The 18113-nt window shown below is 45.1% G+C and overlaps 2 protein-coding genes across 2 annotated transcripts in view; one reads left to right on the top strand and one right to left on the bottom strand.

Annotated features, from left to right (window-relative positions):
* The first annotated feature begins 596 nt into the window (after positions 1-596).
* On the top strand, positions 597-1403 carry LOC126072017 (methyl-CpG-binding domain protein 3-like 2B). The gene has a single exon (XM_049876613.1). It carries the CDS (start codon positions 612-614, stop codon positions 1251-1253), a length of 642 nt encoding a protein of 213 aa, XP_049732570.1. The 5' UTR covers positions 597-611; the 3' UTR covers positions 1254-1403.
* Positions 1403-18113, bottom strand: part of VAV1 (vav guanine nucleotide exchange factor 1) — an 83859-nt gene continuing 67148 nt past the window's right edge. Inside the window, exons 20-27 of the mRNA XM_049876585.1 lie at positions 17505-17641; positions 16376-16441; positions 15134-15165; positions 10267-10383; positions 8663-8750; positions 5234-5348; positions 2777-2928; positions 1403-1827 (exon numbers count right to left, since the gene is read on the bottom strand). Coding sequence (XP_049732542.1) covers positions 1774-1827; positions 2777-2928; positions 5234-5348; positions 8663-8750; positions 10267-10383; positions 15134-15165; positions 16376-16441; positions 17505-17641 — 761 coding nt within the window. The 3' untranslated portion in view covers positions 1403-1773. The remainder of the gene's footprint in view (positions 1828-2776; positions 2929-5233; positions 5349-8662; positions 8751-10266; positions 10384-15133; positions 15166-16375; positions 16442-17504; positions 17642-18113) is intronic.

The following is an 18113-nucleotide window of genomic DNA, read 5'->3' as shown; positions in this document are numbered from 1 at the left end:
CTGTCGAGTCCATTTCAACTCATGGCAACTCCATGTGTTACAGGCTGGTAGAACTGCTCCACAGGGTTTTTTGGGGTGCAATCTTTACAGGTCCCTGGGTGGCAGAAATGGTTAAGCACTGGACTGTTAACCAAAAGGTCGCCAGTCCAAATCCATCCACAGGCGCCAGGGAAGTAAGGCCTGGCAATCTGCTTCCAAAAGGTCGCGGCCTTGAAAACCCTATGGAGCAATTCTACTCCACACACTTTGGGTCACCATGAGCTGGAATCGACTCGATGGCAACTAAGAACAATCTTTATGGAAGCAGATCGCCAGGCCTTTCTTCCAGGGTGCCGCTAGGTAGGTCATTCACCCAGAGACAAGGATTGGGGAAGGTATCAAAACAGTAATTAAGTTCTGTTGTAGAAAAAACAAACTAAGAGAGTTAACATTTTTGCAATCCTGAATCGGCGAGCATGAAATTCTTCCCTGCTACATGAGATTCCATTTCCACCTTTGGGTGTTATTGTCAATGGGAGGGAAAGGTGACAAAGATGAGAGGTAGGGATTTTCCAGCAAGAGACGGGCTCTCAGAATCCCAGGAGTTCAGTCAGCAGGACAGCTCTGAGACCATGAGTGAACCTCCATCAACCTGTTTTCTGAGCCGGCCTTTTCTGGCGAGACTCAAAAGAAATATGATGGCCCAGCCTTCACAGAAGAAACGACGAGAGCGCATATCAAAGGCCAAGCCCAAACCTGGATTAGGCTCTGACCTCCCTCAGAGGATGACCAGCTGTATATTCCCGAGGCCTGTTACTAGAGTCACATCCCACCCAGGCAATGAGGTCAGGCGCAGACCTTGGGAGGAGAAGCTGGAGGAGCCCCAGCAAGTGCGTGCATACAGGAGGCTGCAGGGGCTCCAGGCATGCAACAGTGTAGGGGAGATCTTAAATACTTTGGATTTTGAAAATGTATTAAAAACAATTGCACCGGGTGGTCCAGTGGAGTCCCTGGACTGTGCTGGGGCTGAGGGTCCACACACCTGCCCTGAGCCCACCCCTGTCCAGTCTTCAAATATGGCAGAGATCATCCCAGGGGTGGGTCTTTGTCTCCCCCCTCCCCTCCATGGACCACAGGTAACTTATGCAGATATTAGGATACAGACTTGGAAAGTGAAGAAAGCAAGAAAGAGACTGGCTGTGCCCTTGAGGGCAGACAGGCTGGTCAGGGAAGCAGAGAAAGCCAGGAGCCAAGAAGGACGTCCTGAAAGCTAGATGACAATAGAATGGAGTGCTGAAGAAGCCGACTGCTGTGGCCCTTGAGAAGTCCTCACCAAGAAACAGCCCTGAGGTTTACTGGCATCTGTCTTCAGTATCAACCTTGTTTCCTTGTTCTGAACTATGATAGTTCGTGTTCTGCCCAAATTGTTCTTTATTAAACCCTTTCGAGGAATAAAAAAAGACGAAAGGTAGGAGTTGGTGAGTGGGCTTCTGTTTGTGTGCTCCAGTACCCCTCCTCTTGTTTCCCCTTCTGGGTCCTTCTGAACGACACCATTCCATCCATTCATCACTTTATTAAAGAGTGGTTTCCTTGAGCCCCATCTTGTTGACGGGACCCAAGAGACACCAGTGTGTTATAAATTAACCGAGGCTCTGGGAGCCCGGCCAGCTGAACTCTGGCCTTCCACAGTCCATCCCAGGCCCACCGAGACCTGTCATAGCCCCTGGCCCCACTGCCTGCCCATCCTGGGCTCAGAACCCGAAGTCTCTCATCTCTCTGCCAGTGCGCCAGGGCTCAGCAGTATTCAGAGTAATCTTCCTCCACGTAGTTGGAAGGGAACCAGCCAATCTGGGAAAAGATGAAGAAATGGTCAGGGCAGCATCTGCACACATCTCCTGCTGTTCCTCGACACACCAGGCAGGCTCCCACCTCAGGGCCTTTTCACCTGCCGTTCCTTCTGCCAGGAATGTTCCTCCTCTACATTACACACACGTCTGACTCCCTCGCCTCCTACATGTCTCTTCTATTCATATAGCATCTTATTAGTAAGGCCTTCCCAACCACCCTGTTTAAAATTCCAAGCCCCACGCAACCCAACACTCCTATTCCCTTTTCCTCCTTTAACTTCTTCCACAGCATTTATCACCATCTGACTGACTACATATTTATCTATTATTATGTTTGTTGTCTGTCTCCCACACTACAACATGACTTCCACAAGGGCAGGGAATTTTGCCTGTCTTACTCACTCCTGAATCCCAAGAGCCTAGAGCAGTGCCTGGCACACTTTAAAAAAACCAAACCCACTGCTGTCAAGTTGATTTCAACTCACAGCGACCCTACAGGACAGAGTAGAACTGTCCCATAGGGTTGTCAAGGCTGTAATCTTTACAGAAGCAGACTGACACATCTTTCTCCCGTGCAGTGGCTGGTGGGTTCAAACCATCCACCTTTCAGTTAGCAGCCACCTGCTTAACCACTGTGCCACCCAAGCACACGGTAGATACTTAATAAATACGTATTGGATGGATGCATAATTTAGTGGGTGGGTGGGTGGATGGGTGGATGGGTGGGTGGATGGGTGGATGGGTGGGTGGGTGGGTGGATGGGTGGACGGATGGATGGGTGGATGCAAGAACAGATAGGTGGATGGATGGATGGACGGATGGATGGATGGAAGGAAGGAAGGAAGGGAGGGAGGGAAAACTCCACGCAGGTCAGTTCCTACTTCTCCATTCCGCAATTCCAGGTCCCCCCCACACCCTTGCCTGGGCTTCCCAGCCCTGCCCTGCCTCACCCGGCCATAGATCTCCCCTCGCCACCAGCCTTGCTGTCCCTTCTTGTTAAGGATCTTGATGATGTCACCCTCCTTGAGGGACAGCTCTGATCGGTCCCGGGCACAGAAGTCATAGCGGGCTTTGGCTGTGCCAAAATACTTGATGCTTCCAGCTGTGGAAGAGAGAACAGAAGTGGGGAAAAGGGCTAGGGCAGACACTCACCCTCTGGGGGCAGTGTTCTCAGAAGGGTAACTCCAGGATAAAGAATCCCTCACTGCTTCTTTGTGCAAAGTGTTGAGGGCCCTCTGTTCCAAAGGCACAAAACTGTGCCAAGCCAGCATTCAAATTTAGAAAATAAAGCCATTTATAAATTTTTTAAATGGCTTTACATATTTATATAAAAAGAAACAAGAAGAAAATGTGGAAAAATTCATTCTAATTGGTTAATATTACCTTGGAGAGGACAAACCCAAAAAACCAAACCCACTGCTGTGAGTTGATTCTGACTTATGGGGAACCCCGTGTGTTACAGAGTAGAACTGTGCTCTATAGGGTTTTCATGGCTATAATCTTTACAGAAGCAGGTCGCCAGGCCTTTCTTCCACAACACAAATGGGTGCATTCGAATCATCAACCTTTAAATTAGCAGTCTAGCACAAACCAATCACACTACCCTGGAAACAATGAAAAAGAGAGGGAAAGTGGGGGAAATAAGGGGGAAAAAAGACATCAAAAATACTTTGTAGTACAGTATTTAGTAAAACTGTAGAATGTAAAACCAATCTGTGGTATTTCTATAAATATGCTAAAACTGAATGTCCATATATACCCAAGGACAAATAACACGCAGAAAGAGATGAAAACATTTCTTTGATTGTGTGATGAGAATAGAAACAATTTTTCTGTTGGAGTCCTGATGTGATTTTGATATTGTTTTTTCAATAATATAATATTCATCAATAATTGATTTTTAAATCTCTCTTTAAAAAAATTTTGGACATATAAGAATTCAGAAGTTTTATACTACCCATGTGGCTTTTCCGAAAAACTTACTCCAGAATACACTCTAGCAAAATGAAAAATGAATCAGAATAAGGAATTAAAAATAGAGAAAAACATAGAAAACAAGGAATTTAGTTGGAGTCTAAATAATTGTGGAGATTGTACTTCCAATGTTAAAATTGTTAGGAATGATTCTTAAAGTGTATGTCATAACTGTTTTAGTCAACAGCAAACTATATCCAACATTTCAGATATTTCAACAAACCTAGTGGGTGAGATGTGCAAAGCAAAGAGAAGGTAAAAGTACACTAAAAGTCTTGCCTTATTGTGGGAGAAGGTTACACATGCCAATTAATCCTCAATATTGAAGTTGATTCTGACTCACAGCGACCCCATGAGTGCTGAGCAGAACTGCTCCTCAGGTTTTTCAAGGCTGTGACCTTTTGGAAGTAGATTGCCAGATCTTTCTTCCAAGGCACCTCTGGGTAGGTTCGAACCACCAAACTTTTGGCTATGAGTCGAGTGTTAACCCTTTGGGCCACCCAGGGATTCTATATATAATATATATAAATTATATATATTATATATAGAAGCCCTATAGTGGGTTATGGAAACCCTGGTGGCGTAGTGGTTAAGTGCTACAGCTGCTAACCAAAACGTCGGCAGTTCGAATCCACCAGGCGTTCCTTGGAAACTCTATGGGGCAGTTCTACTCTGTCCTATTGGGTCACTACAAGTCAGAATCGACTCGACGGCAACGGGTTTGTATGACCGTACACCTATACCTACACCTATTTCTGTATTACGTAGGAGCCCTGGTGGTGCAGTAGTTAAGAGCCCGGGCTGCTAACCAAAAGGTCGACAGTTGGAATCCACCAGGTGCTGCACAGAAACCCTACGGGACAGTTCCACTCCATCTTAAAGGGTTGCTGTAAGTCAGAATCAACTCAACGGCAACAGGTTTGGTTTTTTGTTTTTTTAATATATTATATATATATTCTCTATATATAAAAACCAAACCTACTGCCACCAAGTTGATTCCAACTCATAGAGACCCTATAGGGTTTCTGAGGTTGTAAATCCCTACAGAAGCAGACTGCCACATCTTTCTTCCTCAGAGCAGCTGGTGGGTTCAAACCACCAACCTTTTGGTTCGCAGCTGAGTGCTTTAACCACTGCACCACCAGGGCTCCGTATGTGTGTGTGTCTGTGTGTGTCTGTGTGTCTGTGTGTGTGCTTAAAATATTCAGGTGGAGCCCCCTTTGGGTTCCTAGTGTTCTCGTCTGCCCAACTAGAGAGACAACTCTTGTCCCACCTTCCAACAAGGAAATCAATATGCAAATCCATCCGGAGCAAAAGGCCAGGCAACAGTGCGGGGAGTTCCCGCCGTGGCACAGGTTTGGCTTCTGACTGCCTGCCCAGCCTAAGAGCTGCCCCTGGCGTCCCAAACTTCCCTCCACAGTAGAACCTCCTACCTGGGGGTTTGCTGATGGCTCTCCTCTCGGGCTCCTTAAAGGGGAACTGCAAGGTGGTGTCCAGAGACTTGAAGCAATCCTTCAGGGAATTCTGCTGGTAAAACTCCACCAGCTCCTGGAAGAGGGACAGTATATCAGATGCAGATGTTTTCCTACCAACCTGGGCCAGTCCATCCCAGTGGGCCAGTCCACGGGGGAGGGGTCCAGAGCTGGGAAGAGGCTCCATATATTTAACTCCTCACATGGAGTAAGCCCTTCTCTGGCCTCCCTGATGAGTGACTCTTTGAATGCTCCCCGTGATGGGGAGCTCATTCCCTTTCTGAGCAGCCAAGACCATTTTATGGGGATCAGACCACATGCCTGAAACCAGTTCTCCTAATTGCCAATTCAATTCAAGATAAATTTACTGAATAATCAACTTGCTGAATGATCAGTTCACCAAACTCTACTCCCCTGTGGGCATCAAGTGCCTTATTTTGAAAATTCATAATAATCCCAAATGCTTTCTATTGTGCATCTACTGCACAGCCATAATAAGTAGATGCTTGCATATTGCTAGGATGCTGAAAAGGTTTCAGTGGAGCTTCCAGACCAAGACGGACTAGGAAGAAAGGTGCGGTGATCTACTTCTGAAAAACAAACAGTGAGAACCCCATGGATCACAAGGGTCTGATCATGGGGCTGGAGCAGGACTGGGCAGTATTTCCTTTCATTGTGCATGGGGTCACCACAAGTCAGGGGCCAACTCAACAGCAGTTAACAACTACAGCAAAGTTCTGGCCAGTGTGCACACCAGGCATCATCAAAATCTCCCAGTAATCCTAACAGGTGAATACATTCATGATTCTTCTATTTTCCAAACGGAGAAACTGAAGCACAGAGAAGTCAAGCCCCTTGTCCAGGGTCCCACAGCTGAAAAGAGGCAGTTCTTGGATTCAACCCCAGGGGAGGCAGAACAGCATAGAAGCTAAGAGCTGGTCTTTGTAGTAAGACTTTCTGAGTTCAAATCCCAGATTTGTTGCCCTTATGAATATATTTCTTCTACAAATGTCTAAGCTTATTCTAACACTGAGTATGCATCTGAAAGCTGGACAATGAATAAGGAAGACCAAAGAAGTCACGCCTTTGAATTACAGTCTTGGGAAAGAACATTAAATATACCATGGACTGCCAAAAGAATGAACAAATCTGTCTTAGAAGAAGTACAGCCAGAATGCTCCTTAGAAGCAAGGATGGCGAGACTACGTCTCACATACATTGGACATGTTATCAGGAGGCATCAGTCCCTAGAGAAGGACATCATGCTTGGTAAAGTAGAGAGTCATCAAAAAACAGGAAGACTCTCAAGGAGATGGACTGACACATTGGCTGCAACAATGGGCTCAAGCATAACAATGATTGTGAGGATGGCGCAGGACCAGGTAGTGTTTCCTTCTGTCGTACATAGGATCGCTATGAATCAGAACTGGCTCAACAGCACCAAACATTCCGCAAAACAAAATGTCTTCTGTTTTGGAATTCTAGACTCCAAAAATGCCAATATCATGAAAGACCAAAAAAATAAATAAGTAAAAGACTAGGGAATTATTGCAAACTAAAGGAGACTAAGAAAATAAAAACTAAATGCAATGTGTGATCCCTGCTTAGGTTTGGGGGGGGGAACAACTATAAAAAATATAATTGGGACAATCGAGGAATTTGGGACAGGGACTGTATATGAGATAACATTTTTGCATCAATGTTAAACTTCCTGAGAGTGAACATTTTGATCAAAGATTCTACAGAAGAGTCCTGATCAAAAGGGAAGAAAATGAGGAACCAAATTCCAAATCCTCATGGAATCCAGACTTTCTGGAGCCACTGGAAGCTAAATGAACCCCCAAAACAATTACCTTGAGATGAACTTTAAACCTTAAACCAAAAAATATCTCCTGAAGTCTTCTTTAAACCAAGCAATAGTTTCATTAATAGTAAAGGATGTCTGCCTTGAACATCGTACTCTTTTGAAGAACTATATATGGGATAGAATTGACAACAGCAACTCGAAAGGTCAGACAGGAAGCTTAGGGGGCGGTGAGTTTATGTTAACGGGGGAGGAACAGTTCAGAAAAGGAGGGTGAGAACGTGGTAGCACAACTTGAAAAATGTACTCAATATCACTGAATTGTACATGTAGCAATTGTTGAATTGGTGTATGTTCTGCTGTATATATTTTCAACAACAAAATAAGTAAGATAAATTATTTTTAAGCTTCCTGAATGTCATAATTATACTGTGGTGAGGTAAGAGGATGTCTTTGCTATTAGGATATTCACAAGGAAGTATTTAAGGATGTAAGATCATGATATCTCCATCTTACTCTTAAATAGTTTAAAATTAATGTATGAGTGTGGGGCGGGGGGAGAGAGACAGAAAGAAATAAAGCGAAAGAGGCAGAATATTTACACTTAGTAAATCTAGGTAAAAGGCTCACAGAGGTTTCTTACACAATTCTAGCAACTTTTCGGAAATACTTCAGAAATAAAAATTTGGGGAGAGAAAAGCATTTGTGGAATGAATTAACAGTCCCTAATCTTTTGGGGGGTCAAGGATCCCTTTGAAGATCAAGTGAAATCTAAGACACACACTTTCCCCCACCCAAAAAATATAGATATGTGGAAAATTCGAGCTTTGCTTTTGGAGGACTCAGCCCCTTGAGCATACACAGGTAAGAAGCCCTGCTTTAGGCCAAACCAAACCAGTTTTCCTGGAGTTGATTCTGACCCCAAATACTTCAGGGTAGAACTGTGCTCCATACAGTTTCCATGGCTGTGACCTTTCAGAAGCAGATTGCCAGGCCATTCTTCTGAGGCACCTCTGGATAGGTTCAAACTGCCAATGTTTCAGTCAGTAGCCCAGCACTTAACCATTGCGCTACCCAGAGACTCCCTTCCTTAGACCTAGATCTTAAGCTTAAAATGCCTAAAATATGGCCAAAAATTACAGGGCACCAAACAGAAGCAAAAACACTCAAAAGTCATTCCAATTCTCAGTGAAATGGTCATTAGACAAATCAGGCCAAGCTAAGTCTTGAAGTCCAACAGAATACAGGCTCTGCTATTCTGTGACACTGGATAGGGCTAAACCTATCTGTGAAATGGAACTCGGAGGTAAGGTGAGTTTTACCCATCTGTGAAATGGAACTCGGAGGTAAGGTGAGTCTTATCTATAACATGTGTGACCCTCAGTAAATACTCTGTAAATGCTCACTGCTGTTATTCATTATTATTACTGTTGTTGTTGGTCATTCAAGGAAAGAATGTAAGGACAATTGCTCCATAGTGCTCTTAGTGGGACCGCTATGAACGTGGGAAAGAGGTTCCTAAGATGGAGCTCCAGGAGGGCCTTACGTGGGCCACGGGAGCTAGGTGTGGGCAGGCTGGCCCTTACCGTAAGCCCCCGGAAAGCCTTCTTCTCTGTGATTCGATACAGGCCTTCTGATGTCATGATTTTAATGTGCTTGACCTCGACGTTATACCTGAAACCAGAGAGAGAGGGCCAGGTGGTCACTGAGTTTTGAGTCTGGGGGCCTGGGCCCATCCCCTGCCAAGTCTTGGTTCTAGGCCACAGCCCCAGCCATGGAAGAACCAATCTTGGCTTCTACGGGGAACACGAAATCTGCTACCCCAACAGGAATCCCTCCCTGAGGACTTTGCTACTCAACACCTTCATTTCATCCTCTGTATATAGGGATCATCTTTCCTGACTCACAGGGTTGTTAAGAAGTCTACATAACCTTGTGAAGAAGGTAATATTCTAGAACACATAGGAAGAGATCTCCATGTCCACCAATATTGCGGACCACAGAATAGAAAGGCCATAGGAGGAGACAGCCACGCCCGCCAATATGGCAGACTAAAAACAGAAAAAAAAATCCTTCTACTACAAAAGCCCTAGAAATGCTGAGCTCTCAAAAAAGTAAGAGAAATCCCCAGAGGCCAAAAATGAAGATGAAGTTTAAAGAATTCAGCAGTAAGTTTAGGATGCTCAGGCAATATTTAGTTGGTTGTTGGTCTTGGTAACCAAGAAGCTTACATCCTGATGGTCACATGGAAACATAAGATGAGTTACCGGGCCTATACATGGTAAAGAGTTGGCACTGAGACTTGCCCATACCCTATTGGGCTGGATTGTGAAAAAGCTACACCCTCAGGAAAAGGGACGAGCTAGAAAAATTCTACCCGCCAGCATAGAGAGGATAATAAAAAAGCTTGTCTGTCTCAAAACCAAAACAGCCACCTTTGAGAAACCATAACCTTGGACCTGCACTCATACTGATTTTGGGTTTGAATGTAAACTACCTGCATAGCCTGGGAAACGAAAACCAAACCAAACCCAGTGCCATCGAGTCGATTCCGACTCATAGCGACCCTATAGGACAGAGTATAGCTGCCCCATAGAGTTTCCAAGGAGCGCCTGGTGGATTTAAACTGCCAACCCTTTGGTTAGCAGCCGTAGCACTTAACCACTACACCACCAGGGTTTCCATAGCCTGGGAAGCTAAGAAAACGATCTAAAAAGTAGGTAGACTCAGTGATCTCAACGGCATCAAATGCGAAACCACTCTGTAGACACAGGCAGCATAAGATACCCAAAGGTAAGGATTCTCACTTGAAATCACAACACAAAAATTGAAAAACCCACAAGGAAACGATTCACCATGAGCGAGAACCAGCACACAATAAACGGAAAGGGCATGAGAGCCAGAGTCTGCGAGACTTGGGTTCAAATTGTTTCTGCCTTTTCCTAAGGTATGCTACAAGCCTTCTTGAGCCTCCATAGGAGCTTTATCTCTTTCTCTTGGGTTTCTTGGGCCTATTAAAAGAAATAAGGAAGGTAAAAGCACTCAGGACGCGGCAAGAGCTCAATAAACGGTGACTGTTATAACTGTAAACACTTATAAAGTAGAAACTGGATGCTCCACCTTCCCTTCTTCCCAGGTACCTGCAGGGCCCAGGTCATAAGGGGAGGTGGATCAGGGAAGGAGAAGTTACTTAATACTGATGGCAAATTCTGCCGCGTCCTTCACCCTCTGCCGCACCAAGAAGGTTCCATCGGAGCGGTTCGTGAGGATGTTCTCAGCTCCGGCACGCTCCATGGGGCCAGCATACCTGCCAAGATACACCAAGGAGAGAGGTTGGCATAGCCAGGGGCAAATTAACCGGTAAGCGTGGGACACATTGGCTCATAGTAAGCAAGGTTCACACAGGCTTAATTGTGCTTACTTACTAATCTGTAGTGAACAATTTCACGTGGATTTCACATCATCAAAGAGTCAGTGAAAAACAGGTGAAACTGTGCACTACAGATTAGTAAGTAAGTAAAATTAAGCCCATGAATACTTTGCTTATTAGGTAATCTGTCCCTGGGCCCCAACCCCTGGGCCCCCATATCGCCATCCTGGGGCATTTTTTTTTTAATTGTTTTATTTTTGTTGTTGTTGAGAATATACACGGCAAAACATATACCAATTCAACAATTTCTACGCGTACAATTCCGTGACACTGATCACATTCTTCAGTTGCGCAACCATTCTTGCCCTCCTTTTCTGAATTGTTCCTCCCCCATTAATATAAACTCACTGCCCCCTAAGGTTCCTATCTAACTTTTCAAGTTACTGTTGTCAGTCTGAACCCATAGAGACAGATCTTGAAAGAGCACAGTGCTCAAGGCAGATGTTCTTTACTTGTTGTTAGGTGCCATTAAGTCCGTTCCAACTTACAGCAACCCCGTCTATGTACAACAGAAGGAAACACTGCTTGGTCCTGAGCCATCCTCATGACCCACCGATTTGGGACTTGACAGCCTCACAATCGCCTGAGACATTTCATTGAAGTAAATCTCTCCATATATATTTATATACATCTCACTGGTTTTGCTCTTCTAGGGAGCCCAGACTAAGACACAGTGGCCTTCAGACTTCTATAAATCACATCAAAGATTTGACACACAGATTGCAGGGGAGTGCTAAGTTCTTCAGCTCTGGCTGGGTCTCTGGGATTTGGCCATTTCTTCAATGAGCATTTACTGAGTGCCCACTGTACGCCCATCTCTGTGGTCGCCAGAACAGGACTCCAAACTGTTGCCATTGGGTCGATTCTGAATCATAGCATAGCAACCCTATAGGACAGAGTAGAACTGCCCTGTAGGGCTTCCAAGAAGCAGCTGGAGAATTCAAACTGCCGACCTTTTGGTTAGCAGCTGAGCTCTTAACCACTGGTCCACCAAGGCTCCAGGACAGGACTAGGGCAAGGCAAATGGGGCACTTGCCTTGGGCAGAAAATTTAAGAAGGTGCCCAAAAAAAGCCTCAGCAACCAAGATTAATAGTATTTTTTTAATCTATTTTGTTATCGTTGTAAAAATATACAGAAAAAAAGTACGCCAATTCAACAACTTCTACATGTACAATTCAGTGACGTTGATTACATTCTTCAAGTTGTCCAACTATTCTCGCTAACCTTTTCAAAATTATCCCACCACCATTAACATAAACTCAATGCCCCCTAAGCAAAAACCCCCTCTCTCCCATCCCTGGTAACCACTAATAATCTTTGGTTTCTATGTATTTGCTTATTTCATTTAAGTACCAAAAAAAAACCCACTGCCGTCAAGTCGATTCCGACTCATAGTGACCCTATAGGACAGAGTAGAACTGCCCCATAGAGTTTCCAAGGAGCGTCTGGCGGATTTGAACTGCCGACCTTTTGGTTAGCAGCCGTAGCACTTAACCACTATGCCACCAGCGTTTCCTCATTTAAGTAAGATCATATAATATTTGTCCTTTTGTGACTAACTTATTTTGTTCAGCATGATGTTTTCAAGGTCTGTCCATGTTATGGCATGCATAACGACTTCATTTCTCTCTATGGCTGAAATATCCTATTGTATGTGTGTGCCACACTTTGTTTATCCATTCGTCTGTTGACGGGCATTTCAGTTTTTACCACCTTTTGGCTCTTGTGAAAAGTGCTGCAATGAACACTGGTATACAGGTGTCATGGATTGGATTATGTTCCCCCAAAAATGTGTGTATCAACTTGGTTAGGCCATGATTCCCAGTATTCTCGGTGGCCCTCCATTTTGTGATTGTAATTTTATCTTAAAAGGATTAGGGTGGGGTTGTAACACCCTCACCAGGTCACATCCCTGATCCAATGTAAAGGGAGTTTCCATGGAGTGTGGCCTGCACCACCTTTTATCTCTCAAGAGATAAAAGGAAGGGGAAGCAAGCAGAGAGTTGGGAACTGCAGGGAGCAGAGCACTTCCTTTGGGTCTGAGATTCTTGCGCTGAGATGTTCCCAGACCAAGGGAAGTTGGGCCTGAGGTTCCTGCGCTGAGATGTTCCCAGACCAAGGGAAGACTGATGCATCATAAGGACATTCCTCCAGAGCAGACAGAGAGAGAAAGTCTTCCTCTGGAGCCGATGCCCTGAATTCAGACTTCTAGCCTACTGGACTGTGAGAGAATAAATATCTCTTTGTTAAAGCCATCCACTTGTAGTATTTGTTATAGCAGCACTAGGTGACTAAGACAAGATGGAAAGAAGATTAGTAGTTGGTGGGAGGAGGGAATGGGGAGTGACTGCTTAATGAAACTGCATCTCCTTTTGGAGAAATGAGAATATTCTACAACTAGGTAGTAGTTATGGTTGCACAATATTGTGAAGGTAGTAAATACCACTAAATTGTACACTTTAAAATCGTTGATTTTGTGTTATGTGAATTTGACCTCATTGTAAAAAAATGAATGCAAAAATGTCCTTGATGGACAAAATGTCAAAATCACAAAGAAAGAATCTGTCTCCACATTTTCCAAACTCACCTTACTTGTCTCACCCTAGTTCCAACCCTGGGGGCTCTTTCTTTCTTTACGATGTCAATATTTTGTTCATCATGGATTTTTTTGGCCTCACTTTTGAGTTTTTTTTAATATTGCATTAAAATACTATTTATCTTGATGATGTCACCTTAAATTTTGTTCTGAAAGTGGATGCCTCACTCTCCTCACCCCAGCCAAGACCCTGGTGACCATATCTTGGCAAGCACAGCTTTATCCCACGGTTTATGGAAAATTTTGGAAAAGAATAGGAATAATTTTGCATGTTAAGAATGTAATCAATGTCACTGAATTTATACATGTAAAAATTGTTGAATGAGGAAATGTTTTGTTATGTATTTTTTTTTACCACAGTTTGAAAAAAGAAATCGAAAGGAAAAAGAAACCATGGTTTGAATCCTGGCTCTGCCACTTGTTTGCTCTATGATTTGGGGAACTGATTTTGTCACTCCAAGCCCCAATTTCTTCCTCTGAAAAGAGGAAGATAAAAAACCTACCACAGAAAGACATTTTTGACAACTGGCAAGAATGCTGTGAAAGCACCTAGTACATGATTGGTACTCACAACATGGGAGAATTACCATGCCTGTAGTACTTGGCCGACCCGTTTGGGTAGTACTTGGCAGTAATTGTAAAGTACAGACTTTGAATTCAAAGAGACTTGAGTTCAAATCTCATCTCCGCCACTTCCTCACTGTGTCACATTGGCTAAGTCATTTCCCCTCTCTGAGACTCTGTTTCCTACTCTGCAAAAATAAACTAAAGAATAGCATCTACTTAGATTGTTGTCAGGATTAAATGTGTTCATTAAAGCACTGACAAAAAAAAAAAAAAGATTGCCATTGAGTCGATTCCAACTCACGGTGATCACATGTGTTACAGAATAGAACTGCATTCCATAGGGTTTTCTTGGCTGTAATCTTTATGGAAACAGATTGCCAAGACTTTCTTCCTCAGTACCACTGGGGGGGCCCGAACCGCCAATCTTTAGGTTAGTAGTCAAGTGCAAACCATTTATGCCACCCAAGGACCTACACAGCCATAAAAATAACACCATGTTGCCTTCAGTCCAAGATGCCAATGATTATAAAATGCACTGTTCTTTTATGCACCACTAAGAAAGAAAAAAGGAGCCCTGATGGTACAATGATTAAACGCTGGGTTGGTAACTGAAAGGTCAGATGTTCAAACTCACCCAGCAGCTCCATGTGAGAAAAGACCTGGCGATCTGCTCCCATAAAGATTACAGCCTAGGAAACCCTACAGAGCAGTTCTACTCTGTCACAGAGAATCACTATGAGTTAGAATCAGCTCAACAGCACACAACAACAAGAACAACAAAGAAAATTTCTGCCAGTAAAATTGGGCAGAAGGCAGAGACTTCATTGATTGTAGGACCACCCCGAATATCAGAGAAGTTAAAATGTGAAGAAGAAAAAACAGGCATCTTAGAATTAATGAAATGTGGTCATAAGAACAGCCAATGTTATATGAAGTGCTTACTGTATACCAGGCCCTGAGCTAAGCACTTAACAGGTAGTAAGTACATCATGTAAGCCTCATGACAAACCTATGAATAGATACTGCTATTAGCCTATTTTCCAGCAAGGAAAACTGAAGCACAGAGAGGTTAAGCTACTGGCCTAAGGTCACACAGCTGGGAAATGTTGGAATCAGGATTTGAACCCTAGTTATTAGCCTCCAGAAGCTGCACTCTAAACCTCCACCCTCTACATGCAGTAGGCATTCAAAAAATGAGGGCTGCCCTTACCATTGCCACCTTCATCATCATCATCATCACCATCATTGCAACAGTTTTTACCCAATACCATAATAACCCAAGTCAGGAACCCTCCCCTATCTGCTCCCCAGCACCACCCAGCCCAGGGCTAGACCCAGCAGACAATGCTCAGGGTTCAAAGAATGAATGACTGATTGGCCTGGAAGCTCCTCCCATGCCCAGCCTGGGTCCCCACCCAGAGAGCCCCCAAACTGAATAAAAGGAAGGCCTTCACTCTACTCACCAGAGATGAACAGACAGGTCCTGAGGGGGGCCCTGTGGGACACAGAGATCCAGACTCAGGGTAAAGACGCCACCTTGGCCACAGACTGCAGGGCATTCACTCACTCATTCATCATTCCACGAGCATTTACTGAGTGCCTGCCACGTGCCACGCGTTGGATCGACAATCATTCATTCATTCATTCATTTATTCATCCACTCCAATAGCGTTTATTGAGTGGCTACCACATGGAGCCCTGGTGGCGCAGTGGTTAAGAGCTTGGCTGCTAACCAAAACGTTGGCAGTTTGAATCCACCAGCTGCTCCTTGGAAACCTCATGGGGCAGTTCTACTCTGTCCTATAAGGTCACTCTGAGTCAGAATCAACTCGACGGCAACAGGTTTTGTTTTTTGGGGTTTTGCCATGTGCCATGTGTTGGCTCAACAATCATTTACTTATTCATTCATCCACTCCACTGGTATTTATTGAGTGCCTAAAATGTGCCAGGCACTGTATTATTTACTGGGGACACAGTTCCACAATCTAGTGGGAGAGACTGGCCTAGTGCATTGCCAAAAAAAACAAACCCACTGCCATCAAGTCGACTTCGACTCATGGCGGCCCCACGTGCACAGAATACAACTGTGCTCCATAGGGTTTTCAAGGCTGTGACCTTTCAGAAGAAGATCATCAGGCCTGTCTTCCAAGGTACCTCTGGGTGGGTTCGAACCACCAACGTTTCAGTTAGTAGCCAAGTGCTTAACTATTTGTACCATCCAGAGACTCTTTTCAATGTGGAGTAGGTGCTCAATCAATAGTTGCTGAATGGATAAGTGAAGCATGACATGAAAACCTATCACCAGGAGATCAAGGGAGGCTTCCAGGGGGGAGGAAGGCAACTTGAGTTAAAGCCTATAAACTAAATGATGAAGGAGAGAGGACCCAGCCCTTCGTAAGGCCATGGGAGAAAGAACGTGGGCTGAGACAGGCTGCAAGGTGGACAGGAAGGACCAGTAGGATGAGGGGTCAAGCGGGAGAGGTCTGTGGGGGAAGGGACAGAGTGCCAGGAACAAGCAAGGAGGAAATGGTTGACCATGGGACCCAGGATGACCCTACTCTAGGCCGTTGGGAGGAAGAGTGGCAATGACCAGCCATGATGAGAAGCCCCTCCCCATGTCCAGAGGTGTCTTCCCAAGGCAGGCTGCCCCCCAGGACCCTGTCTGGACCCCCTGTCCTCTCTCCCTCCAGGTTTGGGGTACTCACATGGACGTAGGGCTTGACCCTGTTACAGGGAAACCAGCCAACTTCATTGGTCGCAGTATTCCTGCCCTAAAAACCCAGGTGAGAAAAACAGGAACAGAGAGGTCACAGGCATCCATGTGTGTGTACATGTGTGTACGTCTGTGTGAATACACATGTGCATGTGTGAACTGGATCGTGTATGTGTGTGTACATCTGTGGATACATACGTGTGTATGTGAGTGTGTGTGTTGTTGTTAGGTGCCATCGAATTGGTTCCAACTCATAGCGACCCCATGTACAACAGAACAAAACAATGCCTGGTCCTACACCATCTTCTCAATCGTTGCTATGTTTGAGCCCATTGTTGCAGCCACTGTGTCAACCCATCTCATTGAGGGTCTTCCTCTTTTTCGCTGACCCTCACTTTACCAAGCATGGTGTCCTTCTCCAGGGACTGGTCCCTCCTGACAACATGTCCACAGTATGTGAAACAAAGTCTCGCCATTCTTGCTTCTCAAGAGCATTCTGATTGTACTTCTTCCAAGACAAATTTGTGCATTCTTCTGGCAGGCCATGGTATATTCAATATTCTTTGCCAACACCGTAATTCAAAGGCATCAAGTCTTCCTTGGTCTTCCTCATTCGTTGTCCAGCTTTCGCACGTGCATGGGGCGATTGAAAACACCATGGCTTGGGTCAGGTGCACCTTAGTCCTCAAAGTGACATCTTTGCTTTTTAAAGAGGTCTTTGGCATGTGTGTATTGTGGAAGTACAAGTGTGTTTTGTGTGTGCAAGTTCCTGTGTGTGTGCGTCTGTGGATGTGCATGTATGTATGTGTGTGTACATGTGTATGCATATGTGTATGTCCACTTATCCCTCTACAGCCTGAATGGCCCAGAGAGGTGACAGCCAGTTTCACCTTCCTGGGAAGACAGCCAGTTCAAAGGGTCAGGCCAAGCCCAGAAATCCCAGTCTACATCACCCCTCCCCAGATGCCATTTCCAGAGAGTCCTTCTTTGCTAGAGCCCAGCTGGGCTGTGAGCCCCCCTCCCTAAGGTCACTTGTTCCCACAGCCCCACACCTGAGTCCCCTCTTCCCACAGCCCCATACCTGGGTCCTGCCCCACCATCCCACATCCCCCCGCCTGTACCTCCCACCAGTTCTGTTCAGCCTCGGCTTTGGTGAGCTCCACGATGTCTCCGGAGTTGAGCCGTAGAAAAGGCCCAAAGGCCCCAGGGGGTGGAGGAATTCCATAGTACTCCTGACACACCTCCATCTTGGGCAGGCCTGGGAGGCAAAAAGAGTGGTAGTACAGTGTAGTAGTCAAGGACTCCCAAAGCTGAATCTCGCCACCCATCTAAATAGATTAAATTAAAAAGACTGACAATATCAAGTGGTGACAAAGATATGGACCACCTGGAACTCTCCTACATTGCTGGTGGGGGCCCACCTTGGAAAACTGTTGGCAGTATCCACTAAAGCTAAACACAGGTCTACGCTGTGATCCAGAAATTTCACTCCAGGTGGTGTAGTGGTTAAGTGCTGCAGCTGCTAACCAAGAGGTCAGGAGTTTGAATCCACCAGGCGCTCCTTGGAAACTCTATGGGGCAGTTCTACTCTGTCCTATAGGGTCGCTATGAGTCGGAATCAACTCGACAGCAGTAGGTTAGGTATATACCTGTTAGAAACTGAATTGTGTCCCCCCAAAATATGTGTTGTAAATCCTAGTCTAGTCGCTATACCTGTGGTTACAATCCCA

Source organism: Elephas maximus, chromosome 3, assembly GCF_024166365.1.
Source record: "Elephas maximus indicus isolate mEleMax1 chromosome 3, mEleMax1 primary haplotype, whole genome shotgun sequence".
Lineage (NCBI taxonomy): Eukaryota > Metazoa > Chordata > Mammalia > Proboscidea > Elephantidae > Elephas > Elephas maximus.
The sequence above is the reverse complement of the archived record's forward strand: the minus strand, read 5'-3'. Positions and strand labels throughout refer to the sequence as shown.

What these genes read in the sequence shown, in the direction of transcription:
- LOC126072017 (XM_049876613.1), top strand. Translation starts at nt 612, where the DNA reads ATGAGTGAACCTCCATCAACCTGTTTTCTGAGCCGGCCTTTTCTGGCG.